At 36.4% G+C, this 27,899-nt stretch overlaps 1 protein-coding gene across 2 annotated transcripts in view; it reads right to left on the reverse strand.

Annotated features, from left to right (window-relative positions):
* Positions 1-27,899, reverse strand: part of rgs7a (regulator of G protein signaling 7a) — a 94,141-nt gene that overhangs the window by 19,190 nt on the left and 47,052 nt on the right. For both annotated transcript variants that reach the window (XM_056477399.1, XM_056477400.1), the window contains exons 3-6: positions 15,526-15,622; positions 7,112-7,162; positions 2,362-2,468; positions 1,731-1,782 (exon numbers count right to left, since the gene is read on the reverse strand). In XM_056477399.1, coding sequence (XP_056333374.1) covers positions 1,731-1,782; positions 2,362-2,468; positions 7,112-7,162; positions 15,526-15,622 — 307 coding nt within the window. The remainder of the gene's footprint in view (positions 1-1,730; positions 1,783-2,361; positions 2,469-7,111; positions 7,163-15,525; positions 15,623-27,899) is intronic.

A 27,899-nucleotide genomic window follows, 5' to 3' on the forward strand; every position in this document is an offset into this window, starting at 1 on the left:
TTTACCTAGAGACTGCAGTCCACCATACTGTATGGTTAAGTGTGTTTTGTCAAGCGGCAACATCCCACTCTCCCTCGTGAAGCTAATACAGAAGTACCTGAAACTGCAATTCATCGAAATTCCACTAGGTCTGGCTCCATATTGGAGCACATTTCTATTGAGACCAATGTTAAAATGGTCAACTTTACAGCAGAAAAAAAAGTGTTTGCAGTCTGGTACAAAAAATTATTTTGGTGCATATAGCTAATGTTACCCTTCATGACAACTGTGAGGGGCTGAATTTTTTTATAACTCATTCGATTCGTTATATTAAGTCCGCATAATTAAGGGCGTGGCCATTCGCAGTTAGGTCTTGCTGGTTGCCAACACATCATTCCGGCTGATTGACTGCTGAACTCGGCATATACATCGTCTTTTTTGTTTTGTTTTATGTGGCTTTCCACAATCAATTGCCTTTTGGAATTATTTCTTACAATTATCAAATAACATAGCTTTGTGTGTGCACTTTATTGTGCTCACAAACCATTCATGTGGCCTCCATTTCCCAGGTGAGGAAAATTCTTATATATACCATATCTATAAATGTATTTGTTTTATTTATGACAGATTAATGAGCTGTAGGCTATAGAACAGTCATCTGAAACATTGTCATACAGTCTTATGCCTGGATTTCATAAATAGCCATGCATTTACTAACACAAACTATATTTGAAGTATTTAAAAGTAGTTAGCATTTTCCTCCTCTAGAAAAACGTTATATGAACAATGCTTAGTTGCTAATAGTGTTTTTAAAAACTAAACACTTTTTTGATATTGTACACAACCAAGCACATGTGGTTAAAACATAAAACGAATCACAGGTCATAAAGTGTTAAGCATTTCTCCTAAAAGAAAAGCCAGTCTAAGCAAAATGCTAGCAGGCATCTGATCTGTAGCTCTGCTCACGCTCCGCCTCTTTGCCCTTTTTTGGTTACTTCCAGTTGGTGTGATGACATGCGAACAAAATGGCGACGATTGGCCACGCCCACTTGTAGCTTCATTTGCACTCTTACCTATGGGTGATGTCCCGGATACTACTTTATGGATTTCGTACAAAATGTAGGCTGAAGCACATATTTCCAATGAGCCTGTGTTGTATTTTAAAATATATTGAAATAGAAAACAGATTTAATTTTGACTTTTGATTTTGAAATTTCACAATATTTCTGTTATTGTATTTTTTATCAATTAACTACAGCACTGGTAATGGGCAGATGAGACTACTTTCAAAATTATAAACTTTTTTCCTCTGTTATAAACTCAAAGTGATTGAAGAAATCCACTGGGAATTTTTTTTTCACTGCAAGTTGCCAACATTTTTTATATTAAAGGTAATTAAACCTTTCAGTTCCAGTTGTTGTGCATTTTTAGACCCTGTTTGATACAGCCTCGTCTCACATAGGAACTAATGAGATTAAAATACAGTTTTACTGGAAACCTAGATATAATGTTGAGGATGAAGGGATATGAATTTATGCAGCGACAACTTCACACACTCACACAAGCACGCCAGCTAGTAGGATTTGATTAGGTTGCGTTTATATAGACTTGTCTTATTAAAGCACAAACACTCCTAACACTCCATGATCCAGCTGATCTCCAGCCATCTGGAGGATTTCATTAAATACATGTTCATATAGACTGGTCTCAAAAAGATAGAAATAATAGATCATACACACACAACTACTCACCGTAGTCTGTGTTTTCAGGCTCCCAGCAGTTTGAGGGCCAGAAATACGGAGTCTGACAGAAAAAAAGAGCATAATTATTGATTGAAAGTATTTTTAATGCAGAGTGATGCATAAACAGAACAAAAACTGACTGTTTTTAGCACACAAACACTGTAAAAAATGCAGGGTTTCACAAAAAACATTCATGCTGTACTAACACAAACCAATTAAGTTAACTTACGTAAATTTAAGTGGATTGACCATAAAAAAATGTATTTTCCCAAAAAACAACTCGAGAATTGTGTTGTTTCAGATCATTTTAAATAAGGAGTTTGAATAAACATCAATTTTTTTCTTTTGAGTGTACATACTTTAGTTTATATACAACAACCACCTTCAACAACTTTTAAGAATTCATTTTTTTGTTCTAAAAACATTTTGGTTCCAATAATTTCAGTGATTGTGTTGTAGTATATTTATAATATAAAGCACTGATTAACTCTAATGATCGTAATGTGTGCTGTTTAAGCCTTATCTTGCTATATTACATGCTATTAGGGTGCTGTATAGTTAACTTTAATAACATGCAGTATTTAGCATTCAACTAACCTTTAATATTCTACTTGTTTCTCAAATCAACAAAACAACGAACCTGAAACCTGTAGAATGTGCCGTCGTCTTTAAGAGTGAGCACATGGTCAGAAATAGGGAAGAAGTAGCCATGAGCTGCCATCAGCGTGCCCAGATGAAGAGCCTCCACTACACAAACAAATCGTAATGCTATTAGTGGCCGGAGTATGAAGTAGCAACCTCATATTTTATACCAAGACAGATCATGTTTTGCTTTTTGCTCTAAAATTGGATGCAAGAAAGAAAGTGGTACAATAAACTTTAAGGACAATGTCAGAAAAGCAGATTATGGACTTTTTATGTGACATGTTTTTCCTAAGTTGTCATATTAAGAAGATTATCTCCACAATATGGAGATGAATCAAAAACATACATGCACATAGATACACAGATAGACAGACAGACAGACAGACAGACAGACAGACAGACAGACAGACAGACAGACAGACAGACAGACAGACAGACAGACAGACAGACAGACAGACAGACAGACAGACAGACAGACAGACAGACAGACAGACAGACAGACAGACAGACAGACAGATAGATAGATAGATAGATAGATAGATAGATAGATAGATAGATAGATAGATAGATAGATAGATAGATAGATAGATAGATAGATAGAGATATTGTTCATACAGACAGACAGACAGATACTGTTCATATGGATGGATGGATGGATGGATGGATGGATGGATGGATGGATGGATGGATGGATGGATGGATGGATGGATGGATGGATGGATGGAGATACTGTTCATATAGACAGACAGACAGACAGACAGACAGACAGACAGACAGACAGAGATAGATAGATAGATAGATAGATAGATAGATAGATAGATAGATAGATAGATAGATAGATAGATAGATAGATAGATAGATAGATAGATAGATAGATAGATAGATAGATAGATAGATAGATAGATAGATAGATAGATAGATAGATAGATAGATAGATAGATAGATAGACAGACAGACATACAGAGAGATACTGTTCATATAGATGGATGGATGGATGGATGGATGGATGGATGGATGGATGGATGGATGGAGATACTGTTCATATAGACAGACAGACAGACAGAGATAGATAGATAGATAGATAGATAGATAGATAGATAGATAGATAGATAGATAGATAGATAGATAGATAGATAGATAGATAGATAGATAGATAGATAGATAGATAGATAGATAGATAGATAGATAGATAGATAGATAGATAGATAGATAGATAGATAGATAGATAGATAGATAGACAGACAGACAGACATACAGAGAGATACTGTTCATATAGATGGATGGATGGATGGATGGATGGATGGATGGATGGATGGATGGATGGATGGATGGATGGATGGATGGACTAATGGTTTTAGTGTCATAATTATCCATGACAAGCCCAAACAAGCCAAAATACAAAAACAAGCCAGTTGTTTGATTAATGTTATTAAAAAAAAAATTTTAATCACCCAAAATTGTAAGATACCATTTTCAATTTTGTACTTCCCAAATGTCAACAGGGTTAAATAAGTAGGCTATAATGGACTGGGGGTCTTGGCCTCCTCTATAAGAGCAGAGTGGAAATAACATTCAACTGAAACGCATTGAAGCAGCACTGCAGAACTCATACCAGAGGGAGTTAAGCATCAATAAATTATTATCTATTAAACTTTTAGAATACAGTGTTTACTGCGAGCGCACAAGTAAGAGTACGTGTCTGCGCTGATTACAAATTAATATCTTTGTGCTTTCAAGGGTGCAGTATGCTTTTTGCAGCTGCTGTTGTCTTGATGAGTGTTTCCCACCAGGCATGTTCATAAGGTAAATCCCACTAATCAGCAAAGTAGCAATGAACTGAACAGAGAGACCAAGAACTTTTCAAACTTCCTACTTTTTTTAATCTCTCCACTGTTCCCAGCACTGTCTACTGAGTATAGGGAGATATTCAGAGTATTGCTCTTTTCCTGTCTGAGTAAAGAGCCCCCTACCACACACTTACTCTCACACACCTGTCAAATGTGTCAGAGGGAATCTAAAGTACAGGGATACACACCATGCTCAGAACAAACTCAAACCTCACTGCTGTGTGAAGAAAAAAACTTTCATTACTTACTACACTGCAAAAAATCAACTTCATCCTTAGATTTTGTGTCTTGTTTCTTCTCCAAATATGTACAAATTTCTTACCCTTGCGTACTGTTCAAATTGACTACCCTTTTGTTATGTTCATGCCTATTTTTGCCCCCATTGACTTCCGTTAAAACAGCATTTTTTGATTGCAAAGCCATGACACCAAATAATTATGCATTATTGATTGTTGGTGGTTTTCCCTGTTGGGAAGAGGTAAAACTTTAAATTTTCACTTTTGATCATCAGTTGGCAGCATTAATCCTTTAGATAGGCCTGTGCAAAAAAGTTTCGGACTTTTATATGAAGTTATAAAAGGTAAAACAGCAAATAAATACACTTACTATGTTTACTACATTCTGAGAGCTGAGCTGCTTCTTTTTTATTTTCTCAGACATATCAAGGTAAGTGCGCTAAGGTCTCTTTCACACTCACACACGCACGCACGCACGCATGCACGCACACACATACACATATACTCCATATAACCATATAATTTCTATCCAGAAACAAAGCCTGCAACTGATGATCAACAGTAAAAATGAGCAAATTTACCTCTTCCCAAAAGGGAAAACCAACGATCAAGAACGCATGATTATATGGTGTCATGGATTTGCAATCAACAATGTCATTATGATTGAGATCAATGCTTTTTATCTGTTTATTCATGTTCTATAAATTCTTGACACAACCTTATTCAGTAAAGTATTACACAGACTTCACTTTTCTAAAACAATGCTTAGTAAATTCTATCCCTTGATTTCCCCCACATGCGACAAATGTAAAGCTGGTGAGGGTACCTTAGCACATCTTTTTTGCTCTTGTGTTCAAATTCAGATTTTTTGGTTAGAAATATTTCAGTTCTTTGCTGAGATTTACGACTGTGTTTTACTCCCTGACCCAATGACAGCAATTTTTGGCTGGTCAGATATTCTGGAGACACTCAACCAAAATGTACATTCACCTGTTCAGAATAGCATGATCATAGCCAAAAAAAGTTATCCTTTGTTTCTCTAAGAAACATGTTAGGGCTCTTTTTTTCTGACTGACTTCATGGACTCACCTCCACTTTACATTTGGAAAGAATTAGATATACCACTTCCAGGAACTATTTAAAATTTGATAAAATGTTGGATCCAGTCTTTTTTTTTCTAAAACAGCATAAAGACTAATAGTGTTGTTTAATTTCTGAAGATTTGCTAGTTTTCTCTTTCTCTTTACATCCATTGCTGTGTCTTTTTGTAGGTCATATTTGTCTTGTATGTCACAATTTTCCTTTGTTCCATGCTTCATTTCACATTTTGCACAGATTATTATTTCATGATGGGGTTGTCTGTCTGTTCCTTGTTTTTCTATGTCTGCAAAAACTACAATTAAAGAATTTTAAAAAAAAAGTCATTATAATGTACAGGTAAGTCAACGTGTCAAAAACAGCTATGAACATCATGAAAAGGTAGCAAAATCGCCCAGAGTGTATTGTTGAGTTTTTGAAAATTTTCCTAAAATATGTGTCAAAATAAGATTTGTAAGATAAGTTATATCCAAATTAAGACTCAAATTTAACCCAGAGTTGATAAAAAACACCCCCAACAGCACATATGGGTTAAATTAAGAAGCATTTACTAGTCAAGCAAAAAAATATTGTCTTGTTTTCAGAAATAATATGTTAAAATGAACTGAGCTTTTCTTTAAAACAAGCAAAATAATCTGCCAAAGGGGTAAGAAAAATGATCGTGTCAAAAGGAGAAACAAGATTGTTTTGCTTACCCTTTATTTTGCACACCCATTCTACAACAGCTTCATTGGCTTTCTATCTTTTGCAGAATTAATCATAAAATACTTGTTCTCACTTTTAAAGCCATTTATAATCTTGCTCCTCCATACCTTATTAATCTTGTTCAAATCACCACACATTCTCAAATACTCAGATCTTCTTCTTCCATTCACCTCACTGTTCCCCCTGTCTGCCTTACAACCATTGGGAGTTGAGCCTTCAGCCACTCTGCTCCTCAGATTTGGAATTCACTTCCTCCTGATCTCCGTAATCTAAACTCTCTTTTACAATTTAAATCTAAATTCAAAACACGGTTCAGAACAGCCTACTCTCTTTAACTCAACTAGGCTTATTAAAATTGTTTTGTATTGTATTGTATTGTATTGTATTGTATTGTATTGTATTGTATTGTATTGTATTGTATTGACTTTTACATTGTGTTTTTATTTGAACTGACTGTCCTTGCTGTCCTGTACGGTGACCAGCTAAGTGTCAAGAAATGTGCCTTTAAATAATATGCATTATTATTATTGTTATTAGTATTATTATTACCCCACTGGCAGATTATTAAAAATCTAAGTAAGAAAAGCTTTTTTTTTGTAGTGTAGGACCAGTTCTACTCTTACAATAGCTCTATGCAAGGTCCATATATAAAATGTAATAAGAATTCAATCAAATTTGTTTTGAACGAATATATTGTGAAATATATTGTGAAAATGTATTATACAGTATGTATATCAAAAATCCTTCTCCTCTTCTGCAATTAAAGCAGTAGCAGAAGATGACATGTGCTGTTTGTCAGCATATAATTATGCACAAGCAATCTTGTCAGAAGAAATGATTTAAAGAAAACGTTTATTACCTTGATCTTCGATACAGAGATTCTTCAGCAGCCACTGGACAATATCTGAACCTGGAAAAGAAGATTATTGGTCAGCATCTCTGGTTTAATTTCCTTTCAGATAAATGACCTGATCTTTTATTCAGACAATATTAATTTATTTCCAATATTAATTTCCCCACTGTGTTCTTCTTTTGAGCACTTCAGACCAAATAAATGAAGATTCTGCCATTATAATTATGTGGGTGTATCAATATCAGAGTGTGTTTTATTACTGTAAAATTTGATTCTTTTTTTATGTGACACAGCACAAAAAAATAATGCATCAAAATTATTAATTCAAATCTGCTTAGCATTTAGTATTTGGTTAATAATACATTTGACTGTTTTCTCATAAAACAACAGTGGCATTATGTTATAAAATGTCATTTAAAAGCCTAAAATCATTTGAATCCTCTAAGAATGTATATGTAACTTTTTAAACTAATGCCGCAAGAAGGGTTAAATAAACAAGCAGAATTCTGTTTCATAGCTGGTAAAAAATGTTCTTCAATCCTCGGTCACTGGAATAAAAATGAACTCAATTATAAAGCCACAATGAGTGAAAAATGGAGCCAAAACACAGCACAGATGAACAGCAGAACTGCTGCTTTTATCTGGAGTCTTTGTGTCAACAGCTTATTGTCTAATATTTTCATTTGACATTATCTATCCTACATAAACACTAGCTTTCATTTTCTTCAGTCTTTTTTATCCTTCATCTCTATTACATCTATACTTTTTATTCATCATTTTCTTTAATTACGGGTGTTTCTTCACTTTGTCCCCTTCACATTAATCCTTCTCTCTCTCTCTCTCTCTCTCTCTCTCTCTCTCTCTCTCTCTCTCTCTCTCTCTCTCTCTCTCTCTCTCTCTCTCTCTCTCTCTCTCTCTCTCTCTCTCTCTCTCTCTCTCTCTCTCTCTCTCTCTCTCTCTCTCTCTCTCTCTCTCTCTCTCTCTCTCTCTCTCTCTTCAAGAAGCAGTGTTATAAACTCTATTTTAGATAAGTACAGAGGGTCTGGATGCTCTGAAGAGGATCTCCATGTCAGCAGAGCTCCGCTCAAGTATTTTGTGGATTAACAGAATGCCATAATCTTCACCTCTGCACCCATTTTTCTGTCTGACTCTGAAAATCGACCAAGAAGTCAACACCATAAACTAGTTCCTGCATATCCACTCACAATACATGAATGGCTGCAGAGTGGTATCTATTTTTCATTTCTAACAGTCATAATTCTTGTTAAGGAATGACAAAGGACAAAGGAATTTTGTTGCATACACTGCCTGACAAAAGTCTTGTTGTTTATCCCAGTTGTATAGCAAAAAAATAATAACTTGACATCTAGTTGATCATTGTGAAAAGTGGCAGAAGTTAGATTTTTCTGATGAATCATCTGTTGAACTGCATCCCAATCACCACAAATACTGCAGAAGACCTACTGGAACCCGCATGGAGCCAAGATTCTCACAGAAATCAGTCAAGTCTGGTAAAGGAAAAATCATGGTACGGGGTTACATTTAGTATGGGGCGTGCGAGAGATCTGGCAACAGCCGGAGGTATCAAGCCATCTGTGCTGCCTATTACATTACAAACCACAGGAGAGGGTAAATTCTTCAGCAGGACAGAACTCATACTTCTCATACTTCAACCTCCACATCAAAGTTCCTGAAAGTAAAGAAAATCAAGGTGCTTCAGCATTGGCCAGCCCAGTCACCAGAGATGAACATTATTTAGCATGTCTGAGATAAGATGAAGGAGGAGGTATTGAAAATGGGAGTCCTGTAAGAATGCTTTCTTTGCTATTTCTGATGACTTTATTAATTAGTTATTTGAGTCATTGCAGAGATGTATGGATGCAGTCCTCCAAGCTCAAGGGAGTCATACACAATATTAATTCTTTTCCTACTGCACCATGACTTTATATTCTATACTGTACATTATTTCTGTTAAGTGACAAGACTTTTGTCTAAGCAAAGTCAGACCTTACTGTCCTAATTAAATAATTAAAAATCAAGGCATGATCATATTTGATTTTGGTAAAATAAGCGTCATCTAGAGGCCCTTGCCTTTCACATAAGCCACTTCTGAAACCAAATGATCAACTGGAAGTCAAGTTATTATTTGTTAATATAATAAACATATAATAATATGTTTGTTTTTTGTTCCGAAAACATGGATAGATGACAAGACTTTGTCAGGTAGTGTATGCTTTTAATCCTAGCTTTCAAAGACAAATAAATATGCTATTTTTATAGTCACATAAATTGTTATTCCATACAAATAAAACTTGAGTGTAAGTTAATATGCATTTTACAAAGAATAATTAAGGATCTGCAAAATGCTCATATTCTGTATGTTTAATTTCTAAAGAATTGTGTTCAGTGTTTTCAACCTGCTCACTGCTGAATTAATAGACTGTGAACAGTTTCTTCTGAGAAATATCTTTCTGAGTTCCCCCTCACTGGCCAATCAAATCCAGTATTCCCGAAATATGCACAGAGCCCCTTCTGCCTCAGCCAATCGGCAGTGAGAGGTGTGTCCCCAGAGACGACAGGAGCCAAGAGCGGTTTTCAAGCACAGCGAGGCAAAGACTGGGGTGTTGGAGCTTAAAGCTGGCCTTTTAATGAATCCTCTGGGGGAACCGCAGTCACAGGAACCAAGAAATAGCCTTCTGAGAATTTCTCTCTCGCTTTCACCTTTTTAATTCTGCTTTTAGAAAATGGATTATGGCACATAACATTTAAACTACCATTTTATTCTAATTTCTCAATCATTAGCAAATAAAAATCTTACATTCTCATTATTTAAATGAATCTATTATATTCTAATGAGTAATTCATTCATTGAGACTATTTTCTTGCTTACTGTAGTTGTTAAAATGCCCCTTTATGATGTTTTTTTTAAGAAATTACCCATGTGTAGTGTAATATAGCAATTTGTTAAAATGTGTTTTTGAAATCAGACACATCCAATATCTGGACATCTGACCTACGTCTAAATACATATCCAATTTCCTTTTGGAGTCCTACATCATCTCAATATGAGGGGAGAACATTTGCACATAAATATAGCGTTCTAATGAAGTAATTATGAAGCAAATGCTCATGTATACATTCACAATAGGTGCAACCATTCTGTCAAGGTACCACTCAACATTAAATAATTTTATTAGCATGGCAAGTCAAAACCTGAAGGTCAGTAATGTCGATTTGTAAAGTGATCACCAACAGAATAATGTCTGCAGGCTGCTTACTGTAGTTGTTAAACTGCCCCTATATGATGCTTATTTACTAAAATTATCCATCTACTGTAGTGTAATATAGCTAATTGTCAATGTACAACATCTGCAGAGATTTAAAGATAAAAGTGCATCATAAATGGAGCTATTAAATATGATATTTTTATGAGGTGTTTTGACACCCAGACACTGTATTTGTAAAGCTGAGTCCTGCTAGTGTTTGGTTTCTGTTGGTTTCCTGTAAAGTGACATTAAATCCACTTCCAAAGGATACTCTAAAACTTGAATACACTCTAAAACAATTTGTTGGACACATGTAAACACAAATATCAGATTTTTCACATCCTTTCTGAGCCATTAAAAATGTGTTTTTGAAATCAGACACATCCTGGACATCTGACTTACGTCTAAATATATATCCAATTCCCTTTCGGAGTCCTACATCATCTCAATATGAGGGGAGAAAATTTGCACACAAAGATAGATTTCTAATAAAGTATTATGAAGCAAATGCACATGTATACATTCACACTAGGTGCAACCATTCTGTCAAGGTACCACTCAACATTAAATTATTTTATTACCATGGCCAGTCGAAACCTGAAGTTCAGTATTGTCGATTTGTAAAGCGATCACCAACATAATAATGTCTAATCAGTAATTAATTCATTTATTGAGACCATTTTCTTTCTTACTGTAGCTGTAAAAATTCCCCTATAAGATGTTTTTACTGAAATTATCCATGTACTGTAGGGTAATATAGATATTTGTCAATGTAAAACATCTGCAGAGATTTAATGATAAAAGTGGATCATAATTGGAGTTATCATGACATTTTTATCAGGTGTTTTGACACACAGACACTATATTTGTAGCTCAGGCCTGCTAGTGTTTGGTTTCTGTTGGTTTTCTGTAATGTAAAATTAAATCCACTTCCAAAGGCTACTCTAAAACTTGAATACACTCTAAAACAATTTGTTGGACACATGTAAACACAAATATCAGATTTTTCACATGTTCTGAGCCACTTAAAAATGTGTTTTTGAAATCAGACACATCCAATATCTGGACATCCGACCTATGTCTAAATACATATCAAATTTAAGAAAATTCAACTTAATTTGTTAGTTTAAATTCAACCCAAATAAAAAAAAATAATTCAGATTCAATAAAAAAAATTCTGTAAATCCAAGGAATCATTTTTGAATAATTTTTTTCAGTGTACTTATGCTGTATTCAAAATTGCCTCCTATACCCTCATTCACTATTCCCTACATTAGTCCACTAATATAGTCTAAAGTGAGTGAATTTGAGCACTCGAGATGCCATTTTGTTTGTGCTTTGCTGGTTGATAAATCCCTGATTATATTTTTAACTTCTTGGTCAGACCCTGTGATAAATATTTAACAGTTAGCGAGCTGTCAATTAGTAATGAAACATTCAAAAGACTTTTGAATTCCGAATCAGAATCAGTTTTATTGCCAAGTGTGCTTCACACACACAAGGAATTTGTTTTGGCTACAGAAGCTTCCAGTGTACATAAAGAGACAAGTGACAACACAAAATAAGTATGAAAAAAAAAAAAGATAAACATTAAACAGATGCGGTTAGTCAAGAAACCTGGATGTTGAGTTGTATGTACAGATTGTTATAAATATACAGGTTATAAGGTGCTGTGTACAAGTGCGTATGTAGAAGGTATTGCATTGTATATTGATATAAGGTGCTGTGTACAAGTGCGTATGATAAAGTATTGCACATATTTATTGCACAGTAGGGGAATATTTAACTGTTCATAAGGTAGACAGCCTGAGGAAGGAAACTTTTCCTGTGCCTGAACCAGACAGTGATTGAAGTGCAGAATAGGGATTGGATGACACCTGAGTAGAACTGTACGAGCAGCTCCTGTGGCAGGTTGAACTTCCTCAGCTGACGAAGGAAGTAGTCTCTGCTGGGCTTTCTTCACAATAGAGTCTATGTGAACGTCCCACTTCAGATCCTGAGAGATGGCGGTGCCCAGGAACCTGAATGACTCTACTGCAGCCACAGTGATGTTCATGATGGTGATTGGGGGGAGTGCAGAGGGGTTTCTCATTAAGTCCACTATGATCTCCACTGTTTTTAGCGAGTTCAGCTCCAGGTTGTTGTATCTGCACCATAACGCCAGCCGCTCCACCTCCTGTCTGTATGCAGACTCGTCACCGTTCTGGATGAGGCCGATAACAGTAGTGTCTTCTGCAAACTTAATGAGTTTGATGGAGGGGTCTTTTGCAGTGCAGTCATTGGTGTACAGGGAGAAGAGCAGTGGAGAAAGAACACATCCCTGGGGGGCACCAGTGCTGATGGTGCGGCTGTCGGATGTGATTTTGCCCATTCTGACTAGCTGCTGTCTATCTGTCAGAAAGCTGGTGATCCATTGACAGACAGAGCTAGGAACAGAGAGCTGGGCCAGTTTGTACTCAAGCAGTGATGGGACGATGGTGTTAAAGGCAGAACTGAAGTCCACAAACAGAATCCTTGCGTAGTTCCCTGGTTTGTCCAGATGTTGTAGGGTATAATGCAGTCCCATGTTGACTGCATCATCCACAGACCGGTTTGCTCTATAGGCGAACTCCAGGGGGTCCAGCAGGGGTCCAGTGATGTCCTTCAGATATGCTAGCACCAGTCTTTCGAATGACTTCATGGCCACAGATGTTAAGGCCACAGGTCTGTAGTCATTGAGTCCTGTGATCTTAGGCTTCTTCAGGATTGGGATGATAGTAGAGCGCTTAAAGCAGGATGGAACTTTGCGCTGTTCCAGTGATCTGTTGAAGATCTGTGAGAAAATAGGAGCCAGCTGGTCAGCGCAGGTTCTCAGATAGGCTGGTGAGACACCATCTGGCCCTGGTGCTTTCCTTCTCTTCTGTTTACTGAAGATCTGATGCACATTATCCTCACTGATCTGAAGTGCAGGGGGGGAGAGGAAGATGGCTGGAGGTGTTGATGGCTGTGTAGGTAGATGGTCCGGGCTGTGTTGATGTGGTATTGATGGCCGTGTAGGGAGATGGTCCAGGCTGTGTGGATGTGGTGTTGATGGCTGTGTAGGGAGATGGTCCAGGCGGGTGTGAGGTGTCTGGTCAGAGGTGTCAAATCTACAGTAGAACATATTCAGCTCGTTTGCAATATGTTTATTGCTGTCAATACTGGGGGACGGTGTCTTGTAATTAGTGAAATCTTTTAAGCCTCTCCACACTGATGCAGGGATTCTATCAAGTATATAAACGTTAATTAAATAATTATTTTATTTAAACTATAAACTGATAGGATTGTGCTTTAGATGGCATCTTGTGGTCAGACGTGTAAATTAATTTGATGCACGAACTCTCAGTGCACTATAGGGATTTACTAGCTGTAGAGTGTACATGGGTTGCAAACTCGTTAGTGCTGTGCATTGTGGGATTGATTGAGTGCACTTCATAATTTCCACTATGGTTTCAGACACTAAAATAAATGGCTGTTCCCTCAAATGCAGCACTATTTGAGGGTTCAGTGCATCCAGAAAGTATTCATAGCGCTTCACTTTTCCCACTTTTTTTGTGTTACAGCCTTATTCCAAAATGGATTTAATTGATTTATTTCCTCAAAATTCTATACACAATACATCTTAATGACAATATGAAAAAAAATGAAAAAATTGTTGCAAATGTATTAAAAATAAAAAACCTGCAAAATAACATGAACATAAGTATTCGCAGCCTTTGCCGTGAAGCTCTAAATTGAGCTCAGGTACGTTCTGTTTCCACTGATCTTTGTGCTGGTGGTGGCAGCATCATGCTGTGGGGATGTTTTTCAGCAGCAGGAACTGGAAAACTAATTACGATAGAGGGAAAGATGAAAGCAGCAATGTACAGAGACATCCTGAATGAAAACCTGCTTCAGAGTGCTCTTGACCTCAGACTGGGGAGACGGTTCATCTTCCAGCAGGATAATGACCCAAAGCACACCGCCAAAATATCAATGGAGTGGCTTCACAACAACTCGGTGAATGTCCTTGAGTGGCCCAGCCAGAGCCCAGCACTAAATCCTATTGAACATCTCTGGAGAGATCTGAAAATGGCTGTACACTGTCACTTCCCATTCAACCTGATAGAGCTTGAGAGGTACTGCAAAGAGGAATGGGCAAAAATTCCCAAAGACAGCTTGTGGCATCATATTCAAAAAGACTTGAGGCTGTAATTGCTGCCAAAGGTGCATCAATAAAGTATTGAGCAAAGGCTGTGAATACTTATGTACATGTGATTTTTCAGCTTTTTTATTTATAATAAATTTGAAACAATTTAAAAAAATATATATATTTTCACATTGTCATTATGGAGTATTGTGTGTAGAATTTTGAGGAAATAAATTAATTTAATCCATTTTGGAGTAAGGATGTAACATAAAAAAATGTGGAAAAATTGAAGCTCTATGAATACTATCAAGATGCACTGTATGGGGTAATTTTGGATAAAGCCTTAGTTTCAGACACTGCTGTTTAGTGTATTATAATAAAGAAATGCAAGTGTATTTTGACTTTTGATGGTTCTAAAAATATTGTATATCTCAAGAAATAGCATATGGGGGCACTTTAAAACAATTTTAAGGGTTATGGGGGGGGGGGGGGGGTAATTCAAAATATTCAAGGTTCAGGGTTAATGATCTCAGACCAAATGCCACAAAAATCATTTCAACTCATCACATATTTGTGAAAATTAACTCTGCAATTATGGTCTGTGGTGATTGACAACATTCCACTGATGTGGTCCATTATCATTAGCATGCAAATATTCCATTAGCTGAGTTTATAATGAGTGTTTGTGGCTGTTAGCATGAAATCTGAACAAATATAGGAGTTAGATGTCCTGAAAACAACCAATTGAAACCCTGTCCTCTGCACCCAGAATGTACTGAGCTCTTCCACTAGAGCAATGCAGGCCAGAGAGCTTTGATAGAGATCAGGCCATCAGCAGAGATCAGTCCATGAGGGCTTTATTCTGGCGCTGCACTACACAGTTCTGGCTAAGGTTTCATTGTGCTGCTCTTCAGGCTTGCTGTGGGGCACTGGCTCCAGCTAAAGACTACTTTTGTCAGCGCCAGCTTGGAACTGCAGTGTGTATAAAACAGACGTAGGAGATTTACCAGAGAAGACACTGGGAATCTTGGACAGGAAACTCTTGACTGTACGGATAGGTATGCCGTTCTTTTCATCCTGCATCCTGGCAATCACATCCTCCATCTGACAGAGAAAAAGAAAGAGACAGACACAAAATCAATGTAAAACATATGTAGATTTAATACTGCTGCAACATAAAATAAAACCAATGGCACTGAAGTTGGTGTCAATGTTCTATGTGTTATATGATGATATCACATCTGATGACATTTCGATTAGGTTAAATCATAATTATATCCACTAGATATCACATACGAAAGCTGAGCATGCATCAATAGTGCCGCCATATTTGTACAGTGCTCCCAAGACGTCATTCAGCCGCACTAGTCAAGATGAAGCCAATTTGAAGATGCTGGACTTTAGCGCTGTGTACGGGTGTAATAATTAGCAGACAAAAAAAAAAAAAAAAGGCATAAAGGCATAACATTTCATAGGTAAGATATCATTTTTCTACTTTTGTGCTTAACAAGTAACGTTACTGTTTATAATACAGTTACTCGCTGCATTCACTATGAGGCAAAGTAGCACCAACTTGCACTAAATTCTATTGTATTATTGCCGGTTAAATGAATAAGTCATTCATTACAGGGATTCGTTCTCAAACGAATCACGCCCTCTATTAAAATGAGATGTGAAAGCGGGAGATGGGGTGTGTTTTAGGACTTTAGGATTAGAACAAATTTAACAGGGAGGGAGGATGATACATTTGCATACACACAAACACACTCTCTTTGGTCACTTATCCATCTATGTAGAAAAGTGATGTCAAATTATAATTTTCGTAATTTAAAAAAATATTTACAAAAACTGACCACCGGGAAAACTCCAGACCATAAGATATGTGTATATAATATGTGTATATCTGTGGCCTCTGTGGCCACAGTCCTCCACTGCACCTTGGGCCCGCATTCATTTCAAAGGAGCATGGCTAAAACGGCGGCTCTAGTTATGCATTCCTTCCAATAGACAACAACAGGGTAGGCGACATCTAATGTAAATATCTATGAAGTTAAATTATTTAGTTAAAATAATTCATAACAATGCAAATTTTAATAGCATATGAACCTCAGAAGCAAACATTTCTTATACATTTCTTCAAAAACCTTGATACAGTTTCTAATTTAAAGGTGCAGTATGTAAGTTGGACACTAGTGGTTGAACTAGGTATTGCACGCCTGGTTCAAAATTCATGCAAGCACAGGTTGCCAGATTGATGACACTAACAGGAGTGAGCCTGACTATCGAGCCTAAAGGCTGATTTATATCATGTTCAAAATATAAGCAACCGCACGCGACAGAATGAACATTTTCCTTATTAAAAGGAGTTTTTGTTCTAACCAAAACCTGAAATTTATCATTTAAAAATGGCTTCTATTTCTTGCAGCTGAACAACAGAAAACTGACAATGATCATCTCAGGTACACCCCATGTGCTTTATTCAGTGTTAAATGCTAATAATGCGAGTTTGAATGCCATTTTACCTGACATTTATTGCCATACTACTGAAAGCAGCAGCAGATAGATTTTGATCAGGTTTCTACTCAAAATACACAGTTTTTACTCAAAATAAAATAAATCGCCTAAAATTTAATTTAAGAACTGTGACTCAGTGCAAGCCAACACATATCAGTGATTCAGCATGGCCATTAATAATTTGAAAAATGTTTAATATCTATTAATTAGATTATAAACCTTACCATTTCATTGGATTGCAGTGAGTGCACTATTCTGTGCTTCTAAATGGCTTTATTTAAATTTCTGTTATGTTTCGTTTGGTGCAAACAGCTAAATTGTTTATCACAGAATATCTCGCCACGTAGCATGTTGTTAGGACAGGGGGTTACAATGTTACCTGCTCACCTAATGTCTACATTCATAATATTTATATTATTTGCTAATTAATAACCTCATGTGAAACTCTGAGTCTGCATCTGATTTTAGAGGCTATTTCTGTCCACCGGAGGTCGCATTTCAGTTACAGACACATGCTTTGAGAGCCTTCCTGACTGAATGAATAAAATACACGGTTTTCCACCAAGACAACCCAGGGTGCTGAAATATAATTGACTAAACTGACATTGGGCAGGTTACATGACCAAAACAAAGACAGACATTCCAGCATGTAACGCACAGTTTCATAGCAGAATATCTGACTTTAGCATTGTTTTTTAGATAAACAAGTATGTTCGCTTACATAATACATGTTTCTTAAATATCTGCAAACATATTATGGCATTTTATGCTTCAGAAGAGTAAAAAACTTGCATACAGCATCTTTAAATAAATGAACAAATTAAAAAAACTTCTTAAAAATTCATCAAAGTATTTAAATTAGATTTAATTACTAGATTTATTTATTTTTAAATGGATGGATGGATCTTTTGAACCTCACCATAATATAATATAATATAATATAATATAATATAATATAATATAATATAATATAATATAATATAATATAATATAATATAATATAATATAATATAATATAATATAATATCTTTGCTATATTCAAACAAATATTTCAAACAAAATTTGAACGCAAACACCCTAAATAACTCAGCCGATCACAGCAAATGGTGACTCTACAGAGACCTGTGTTAAAAACCTATGAGACGCTTGTCTAAAAGCTCAACTCAGCCTTAGTAAATAAAGTCATTGGATATAACAACCCTATTTATTAGATGAAGAGAGACCTTGAGCAGAGCGAGAGTGATCACGTCACCCGCTCATTGATCTGCTGACATTTGGACTGTTCTCCGAGACGCTCCAAGAGTCTGAGTTAACAAGGCGAGTGTCACTAGAGACCCACACTTTGAACATGTGACCCAATCACTTTATTGCCGCCAGTGACATCACTCCAGCACAGGACCACGTTTAATTCAGGTCAACAACACGCACCCTGGAGATTTACGCCACATATGGAGGTGTGTGTGCCATGTGTGTGTGCTCAACGTGTCGTGAAACTATATGAGCTTGTACCTGTGAGTGTTTAGAGAGAGAGAGAGAGGAAGAGGACGAGAGAGAAAGAGAGTTGTTACAGTCGCCTCGAGGGAAGGCCCAGTGAACATGCAGAATTACATCAGTGAGCGTTCCTTGAGGCTGTAATGCCATTACAGAGGATCCTAACAGAAAACCTTATTATGGCAAGTCACTGTTGGAATAAAACTTGGAATAAAATCAAAGGGGACGCCATGCCTATTTTCAGAATCTAAAGAATCCTTTATTATAGTTTTCAGTATACTATAGAAAGTGTACTGTAGTTTTTGTGTTTGTCCCTTTAAATGCAAATAAGCTGCTGCTTTATTCATGCTATTATGACACTCCAGAAACAACAAAACAAGAATCCACTAATCCACCAATCAGTGTGGTGTGCGGTCTGGCGCAATATATATATATATATATTTTTTTTTTTTTTTTTATTTATTTATTTATTTATACAGGGACAATGTACAACATGACATGTTGTACCAGAGTTAGCTATAAAGCTAATTTACCTCTGCAGTCCCTGGGCAGGAAGTTGTAACAAATTTAACAGTAAAAAATAATACAATATACACTTACAGTACAATACATACAATACATCATTGTCAATAAAATGAAATCAAATCAGTGGCTGCATATCTGATTGTGTTTAAGCCAAATTTTAAGAACAATTTTAAAATGATTAAAAGTGGTACTCTCTGATATGTACTGGTATTTTACTCCATCTTTCTGCTGCTCTGACTGAAAAAACTGATTGTCCAAAAACAGTTCTCTTGACTTTAACTGAACAATCACCTCTAACCGATGACTTAGTCTGTCTTATATTGTCCTTGCCGACAATCACACATTGTTTGAGGGGTGGTGGTGCAAGATCATTAAATATTTTATACATTAAACACACATCAGCATAAAATAAGAAACTTTCGAATTTTAGTAATTTATTTTGTGCAATACAGTTACAATGATGATAGCTCCTTGGCTTTTATCTAAAATTTTAACAGTTTGTTTATATATAACATACAATGGTTTTAATGTTGTAATGTTCGTGTGGGACCAGCTTGTAGCACAATAAGATAAGTGAGGGAAAATCATTGTATTCATAAAAAGTTTAGCAGCAGCCATAAGTAACTGATGCCTAATGTTTCTATAAATCCTCAGACTCGCTCTAGCACTTTTGGAAACCTTCTTAATGTGTTTTTTAAAATTTAAGTTAGAGTCAATAATTATACCTAAATATTTAAAATGATCCAACTACATTTATTACTTCTCCCTTAACTAAGACATGTGAGCAATGCTCCTCATTTTTCTTAATTGAAAAAAACATTCCCACAGTTTTACTTACATTGAGGGTAAGACATGAACAATATAACCAGTGAAACTTTCTTGAGTGCAGCAGTAAGTTTGTTAGCAGCTTGTTCTTTGTTTTTTGCATGAGTATATACTACTGTGTCGTCTGCATACATTTGAACCTGAACTTCTGGACACACTGTAGGCAAATCATTAATGTATAAACTAAACAAAATTGGTCCAAGAATTGATCCTTGTGGAACTCCAAAATTACAATTGATGAATGGTGAACATGCGCCATTAATTCTTGTACATTGCTTCCTCGATTTTAAATATGACTCCATCCATGTTAATGCATTAACAGAAAAATTAAACCTCGATAATTTAGATAAAAGTACATTGTGGTTAACATTGTAACATTGTGCATTGTACATTGTGTTTAACATTATCTATACACATTATCTATTCACACTGGCGGTGAATGAGGAGATTCCCCCCAATGTGTGAAGCGCTTTGAGTGTCCAGAAAAGTGCTATAAAAATGTAAGGAATTTTTAGTGGATTAAAGCCTTTGAACCAGAGTCAATGATGGGAAAGAAGAACTTCCAACTTATAGACTGAACCAAGATGATTCTGAATGCTTAGTGGTCATTTATTTAGTTGTTGTAAAGTAATAGTTAATGAACTCATATACTAGCGTGTGACGGCACTGCTGTAATGTGTTGCCTTTGCACATAAACTAAGGATGCACCAAATCTTCGGCCGCCGAAAATGTTTTTTCGTATTTTGGCTGAAAGAGAAAAATGAGATCCAAAAAAAAGGCTATGCTGCACCACAGATACCAGCAGTGTTCAGCATGCTGGTTTCACTCTAACTGCACAGCCTTAAGTGGCTTTTACACTAGACATGAAAAGCACTTCGCTATGAAACCAATTCATTTTAGCGCAGCTCATTAACTAGGGTTAGGGCATGTACTCATGTAGTTGTATACATATCTATGCATGAACCACAAATGCTTATCGAGAAAAGGAAAATACACTCAAATCATGCACTGACAGGATATTTCTAAGTACTACATGCTTTCAATAGCACTACTGTACTGTCATGACTGTTTTATTATGCCTCTCGAGTCATTCACTGTCAATAAAAATGTACTGTCACTAAAATGTGACAAATTACAGATCATTTATATTTCCCTACAAAAAGTGTTATGAAAAATACTTTGTATTTCATAAAATTACAAATAATTACAACTAAGCATTTTTAGTTTTGGTTTTCAGCCAAGTGCATGCAGGATTTTTTGGTTTTGATTCAGCTCAGAATATACATTTCAGTGCATCCCTAAAACAAACATCACATTATCAAAATGTCCTTAAATGTAAAAAAGTACATCTCAATATACAGTGAAATAAATGTGTGTGTTTGTAAATTACACTGAAGGTGAACATTTTAGGGATTAAAATAACAACACCTCTGGTCTCCATGAATAGAGTCTGAGATAATCGTCACTTTATCCAAATTAGCCATGGGTGGAAACATGCAGATAAAGCGGTGGAAATTATATAATACGATCACATTCCTACGTCACTAGAGGAGTGAAATCTGAACAGTGTGTTTTTCCACATGCCTGTAGGTTTGCTAGTTTTTTTTTCACATTTTGTGGGTTGCTAGATGCACCTGGGACCTGATTATGGCACTCAAACATGGAAAGAACACACTTTCATATGTCCTCTCTATAATTATCACCATACTTCCCCAGTTAATTGATTACATTAAGAATTACAAACATTTCTTTTTCTAAAATGTTGACTAAATATGCAAAAGAGAATGTGTTTCTAGCATAAAAATCTGAACGTTGTAAAATTCTTGCGTAATATTTTTGACATATTACAGTCAAATATTTTACAAAGGGAATTTTGGTATTCAGTTTTAACTCTATAATTCATAAAACACAACAAACAGCCTGAAAAAATGACTAAGTGCAACAAAAGATACACTTTAAATTTATATTGTGGGTGTTTTCTTCATATTGGTCTGAAAACCCGCTCATAAACACCAAACAAAAAACAAAAAAATGACAGGTGCATGAATAAACAGTGTTTCTGCATGCAGTGTCTCGCCTAAAAATCCCCAGTACTATGACTCCAGAAATAGCTTCTTTTGTAATATCTTGAGATGAAATGCTTCTGATGGCAGTTAGCAACCACCTACAGCGCACACGCACTCACTGAGGGAGAGCGAATCACACATACACTTTGTCGACAATGCAGAACAGGCTGGTGGGCAAACACTGAAGTGCTAATTTAAGGTAATGAGGGATCTGAGCATTCAGCTCACACTGACGATGCTAATAGAAACATTTTAGAGAGAAAGTTGGAGAGAGATAAAGATGAGCACATCTCAGCTGTATGGTGCAATGATGTGTGATGAAATGAAGTCCCAGAAGCCTCGCTGGCATCAGTTGTACTACCGTAGTGTGGATAGGAATTCATGGTAACCAATGCAGAGATTTAGGGGTAAATTCAAATAATGAGTCTGCTTTAAAGGGTCACGAAATACCAAAACACATTTTTTGAGATGTTGACAGTCATATCTGTGTTCCACGTTGCTAAAAACACTATTAGGACACATATTTCACAAAAAAAGTGAAAATTGGTTGTTTTTGCGTTCTTTAGAGCAAATTCGTTCTTGCGGTTTAAAAATAAATTGAAGTAATGCCACGGTCATGAGATCATTGTGTAAATTCCAGCATGGAGATTGGCTGTCTGTACCGGTCAGTACAAAGTGACGTCATTGAGTTTACAGCACATGTTCATTAATTCATGAGAAAGACTTGGTTTGAACCAATCAGTGCGCGCTATTCTGAACGAGACACAACTTTATTAATATGCATGATATATTGTAGCTTCGAAGACTGTTTTTACCTGTTACAGTGTTCAGAGAGACGCCACGTTGTGTTGCCAACCATAATTCAAAGTAGTAGAGGAAGAATTGTTCAGAGACATGGGTCATCAGTGTTGCGTTTATAAATGTGCCGCAAGGAAGGTTTTGTTTCCATTTGTGTGGACCCACAAGTGTGGATTACAGTGGTCTGTTAACACGCAACAAAAATATTTTGTAAGGAACGTTTTTTACCCGAGAGCTTTTCAAATCTGGAAATGTTGAAATCCGGATTTGCCACTCGTCTTCTTTAAAAAAAAAAAAGTTCCAGTTGGTTTTGATTGTTCTGTCTCTGCGACTTTGGTAAGTGTGTTATCAATGATCATTGTTTATGTTTCTCCAAATGGCAAATTTAGTTATCATCAGCAGTACTCTTTCAGTTTTTAAAAACATACCTTAGTCAAAATTATTTAGTAACTAAGTGTACAGTAATATCACTACAATATCATGGACTGACAATCCTCCACTTCCACACAGCTCTCAGAGCTTCTGTAAATGCTGCTCTCTCAATTACTGTCTATCCCTACTGTGTCTGTTTGTGTTGCTGGTGTGAAAATGCAGCTGTAGTGCACGTAATGAAACTCCACTTTTCATGAAAACCCTTCCCTCTTTTGCCACTCAACACTCCCACCAAAGCAAAGCTGGACTCACCCACTGTCCTGACTTTTTACAAACTAGAGGTGTGAAAACACCCTGTCGAGCAGGGGGTGTGGGGGTGGGTTCTGATGAGTTTTTTTATTCTGTTGAAAGTTATTTTTAAAAAATGTTAGAAAACTGTAACCACTGACTTCCATAATGGGAAAAACAATACTTTTTGCTTTCAACATTTAAAAAATACCCTCTTCTTGTGTAAACAGAAGAAACTCAAACAGGTTTGTGACAAGAGAAGGTTGAGTAAAAGATGACTATTCAGTTTTGGGTGAACTATCCATTTTACTTATTATTAAAACTCAAATTAACCACATGTGTGGAGGAAGCAGGATTGCCAGCAACTGGCAAAATTCACCCAATTGCCACTTTATACTGTTGTTTTTGTGAATAAAATATTCAATTATACACTTCAAAAACTTGTTTGGGTCAAGTATACATGATCATATTTTTTTATTATTACTTTAAAATAAACTTCGAACCCAAAGGTTAGATTAGGAAGAGTGCTTTAGAGAGTTTTAACCACATAAACAAATAGCTACAGACAAAATATTTTTAATAAGACAAGATAATAAAGATCTTACATTATTGTCCCATTAGTATTCTAAAAGAATAAAACTTTTAATCAATAATTTATTAAATTTTATTTAGTAATGTGCACAGATCGGCTGTGCTGATTGTTAATTCAGTCATGAAGGTGGTAATTTGAACTTGAATTGTTCTAGCAACAGAAAATAAATCACTGATTACAGATTAACATGTTGGTCAGTGTGTAAATGACTTATTAACAACCAGTCCTATAACAAACAGCATACTGTACCTAGTAGAACATACACACACGCACGCACACACGCACACACAAAACAGAATGTCCTCTAGCTGTATATCTCCAGGGATCACATCTGTGGCTGCAGCCAATCACAGAACAGACTGATAAAAACCAATAAGATCAGCAGCCCAGAACAAAGATATCAAATGCAAATTGAGTCAGCTTTTTGATATTTTCCGTTAAAGGAAGCAAACAGCCCTTAATAACACCAATGCAAGGCAAGCATTAAAACAAATATTAAAACAAACAAAAAATATATCAAATTAATAATCTCAAAGAATCCTGAAAAAAAGTTTCCACAACCATTTCAACAGTAGCTTTGTTTCCATCCACCTATTTTTATGTGCATTTTGGAGATGTGCATAAAAAACCAGTTGATGGAAACAGCAAGATGCACATAAATTTAAAAAATGCACATAAAAAAAGTATGCGCATAACTGAGTAGGATAAGCTTTTTATTCCATAAGAAAAGATGCACATAAACTACAATGGAAACACTTTCACCGAAAAAATTCCAGTATGCGTATTAAAAAAAGTGATGTGAATTTGTTATAAGAGATCATGTGATGATAGAAATGCATGTGAATGGACAAACCAGCAGGCTGAGCACATTGGAAAACATCTGAAATGTTGTTTTGGTCATTCTAAAACACCTTAACCATTTCAGTATTAGTGGTATTATATTATTAATGACCTCCAGAATCAAGAGCGTCTGTGCTCTGCGTCTTACACCTTCAAACGCCACCACGTGTTCATTGCATGTCGGCATTGTCTTCTAAGGGGCAAGTCATTTATTAAATAAGGAAAAGATTCACGCAGCTTCTCCTACCTCAGTAAATTAAATTTTATTCTTGATATTTGGTGTCTATCACGAAGTGATGATTTTCTTTGCTTTGACTCATTGGATTCGCACGTCTTTTATGCAATATTTCAGTTTTGTGCATAAATTTAATTCACATATTTGGATGGAAATATAGCTATTGTTATAGACATAAGAAATAATGTTAAAAATTCTGCTTCGCCATCAAAAGAATAAACTCAATTTTAAAAATATATTAGCCAAAAAAATCTATTTAATATTGTTAACATTTATCCCAGATGTTAGTATTTTTTCATATCGTACTTTTGATCAAATAAATTCAGTCACAATGAGTATAAGTGACGTCTCTCCAAAACTTTAAACTTATTTTATCACTGTTATTAGTATACTCTAATAAAATACCTGATAAAGAAAAAGTGTATAATACATGCACCCTATACTGACACTGAGGAGAACAAATCGCTGAATAAGCTGTTTCATGTGCACAAAAAATATCCTTAAAGCTTGGTAATGTTTCAGTTGAACCACTGAAGGTATATGGTCTGATTTGAGGATGTTTTTCAGCATTTTTTTGGACTTCTTAATTAATGTTTTGGTGTCATGGTGGCGCAGTGGGTAGCACAAATGCCTCACAGCATAAAGGTTGCTGGTTAGAGCCCGGGCTGGGTCAGTTGGCATTTCTGTGAGGAGTTTGCATGTTCTCCCTGCGTTTGCGTGAGTTTCCTCCGGGTGCTCCGGTTTCCCCCACAGTCCAAAGACATACTGGTATAGGTGAACTGAATAAGCTGGCCGTAGCGCATGTGTGTGAAAGAGTGTGTATGGGTGTTTCCCAGTGCTGGGTTACGGCTGGAAGAGCATCCGCTGCATAAAACATATGCTGGATAAGTTGGCAGTTCATTCCGCTGTGGTGACCCCTGATTAATAAAAGGACTAAGCTGAAAATGAATGAATGAATGAATTTGTGTTGTAAAGAAGAACAAACATCTCAGGAGTTTGGAATGGCATTAATGTGAGTAATTATGACTCGAGATGCTCCGATCAGGATTTTTGCAGCCGATACTGAATACCAATTCCTTGTGATGGTGATTGGCCGATAACAAGTACTGATTCTGATGCTTATAACGCATAAAGCACATTTTCCCACGAAGTATGACACTTAGGTAAGGAGACTGACTTCTCCTTACCTAAGAGAATAAATTAAGGATGCTGCATATAATCCCTTAAACACATCTCTTTTAACCATTTAGGTGTGAACATGTCATGGTCAGAAGCAGCTTCACAGAGATAGCATGTTAGGTCATACTGTTGGCTGAGCCACTTGATCCAGGTGATCGCTCAGGATATAAACACTGGATATCCAATGGTTGCAACCATTACTCATGTGAGTCATGCCAAAAAACCGTAAACAGAGGTCGCACCGCATCTGTATATATTTTAGCTGCTGTGACGTAATCGCAGTGATCCCTCATGCCCCCACGCATCATTTACCTCTTCATGTGTTGTAGCTGCTGTATGTATAACCCAGGTGCGCACATGCGTCTTCCTCTGCTTGTAAACTCATAAACAAACACTTGAGATCGGTCCATGAGATCGGCCAGATTGGCCAGTACCCATGGAGTCATTAAATGTGATTCAAGGCCGATACCGATTTCCAACTGATCGATCGGAGCATCCCTAATTATGACAGATTTATGACAAAATTTTTATTTTTGGGTGAATTAACACTTTAAGGTTTAAAACTGAAAATTTCAGATACAAAGCAAAGCATCTCTATTATCACAATAGCATTATCAAACAGAGTCACATCAAAGCCTCCTTATTCATCAGGAACAAATACAAAAAAATTAAGTAAAAACATCCTCCACACAGTTAATTAACAGACACAAACATAAAGAGAAACACTCAGACACACTACAGGATGCTTAACCCTGCGCTCTGATATAGCAGATGTACAGCAGGAGATCAGGCACCGATGACAGCACAAGTGTTTTTTGATGGTGATTTTGCATTAGAGGAGAGTGGAAGTGTTAGTGGTCGGACGTAGACAAGGTTATTGCAGGAATGACATGAATTTTAGATCTCCTGTGCTCATTCTGCCTCATCCCTCACTCCCGTTCTCTCATTTTACAGCCCCCCCCCCCCTTTTTTTTCTGTTTCCTAGCAACCAGGGCGGTGATGACATCATATCCATATGTCAGCCTGAAGAGACAGAACGAGGGAGATTTAGATGCATTTAAGTGTATGTGCAAGAAAGACAGACAGGAAAACAGACTAGGACAATAAACAAGATGTTCCTCTATATGAGTCACTCTACAGTGGCGGTGGTGACAGATGCTGTCACTCGCTTGAAGAACGGAAAAAAAGACAGTCTGTAGTTTACGTCTGCTACTTCTCAAAACTTTTCGCTTAGTGGGATTTAATTCTTTTGACAGGATTTAATACTTTTATTCAGCAAGAACACACTAAACTGATCTTATAGTGTTCTTTCTAGGGCTTTATATTCACTCAAGAAATTGAATTTTCCTTTATGAAATAAAATTGTAAGAATACATTTTTTTCTTTTTTTACTATATTTTGCAACCCAGGCTCATTCTGAAAACATACCTCTACAGATGTCTCTGGAGACCACGAAATACGTCCCGTCGGCACGTTTTTCTGCAGTTTTTGTTTCCATGAATCCACGAGAGGCCACTGTGTACGCTTTTAGAAATTTCCCTAGCGAGTGCCATTCGCGCTTGCTGTTCTCGCGTAAACCCTCCAGAGGTCGCTGTCGACTTTTGACTGATTGAGTGAACGATCGATTAACCCAACCTCCCCCTTCCCTAAACCCAA

Source organism: Danio aesculapii, chromosome 17 (assembly GCF_903798145.1).
Source record: "Danio aesculapii chromosome 17, fDanAes4.1, whole genome shotgun sequence".
NCBI classification, from domain to species: Eukaryota; Metazoa; Chordata; class Actinopteri; order Cypriniformes; family Danionidae; genus Danio; species Danio aesculapii.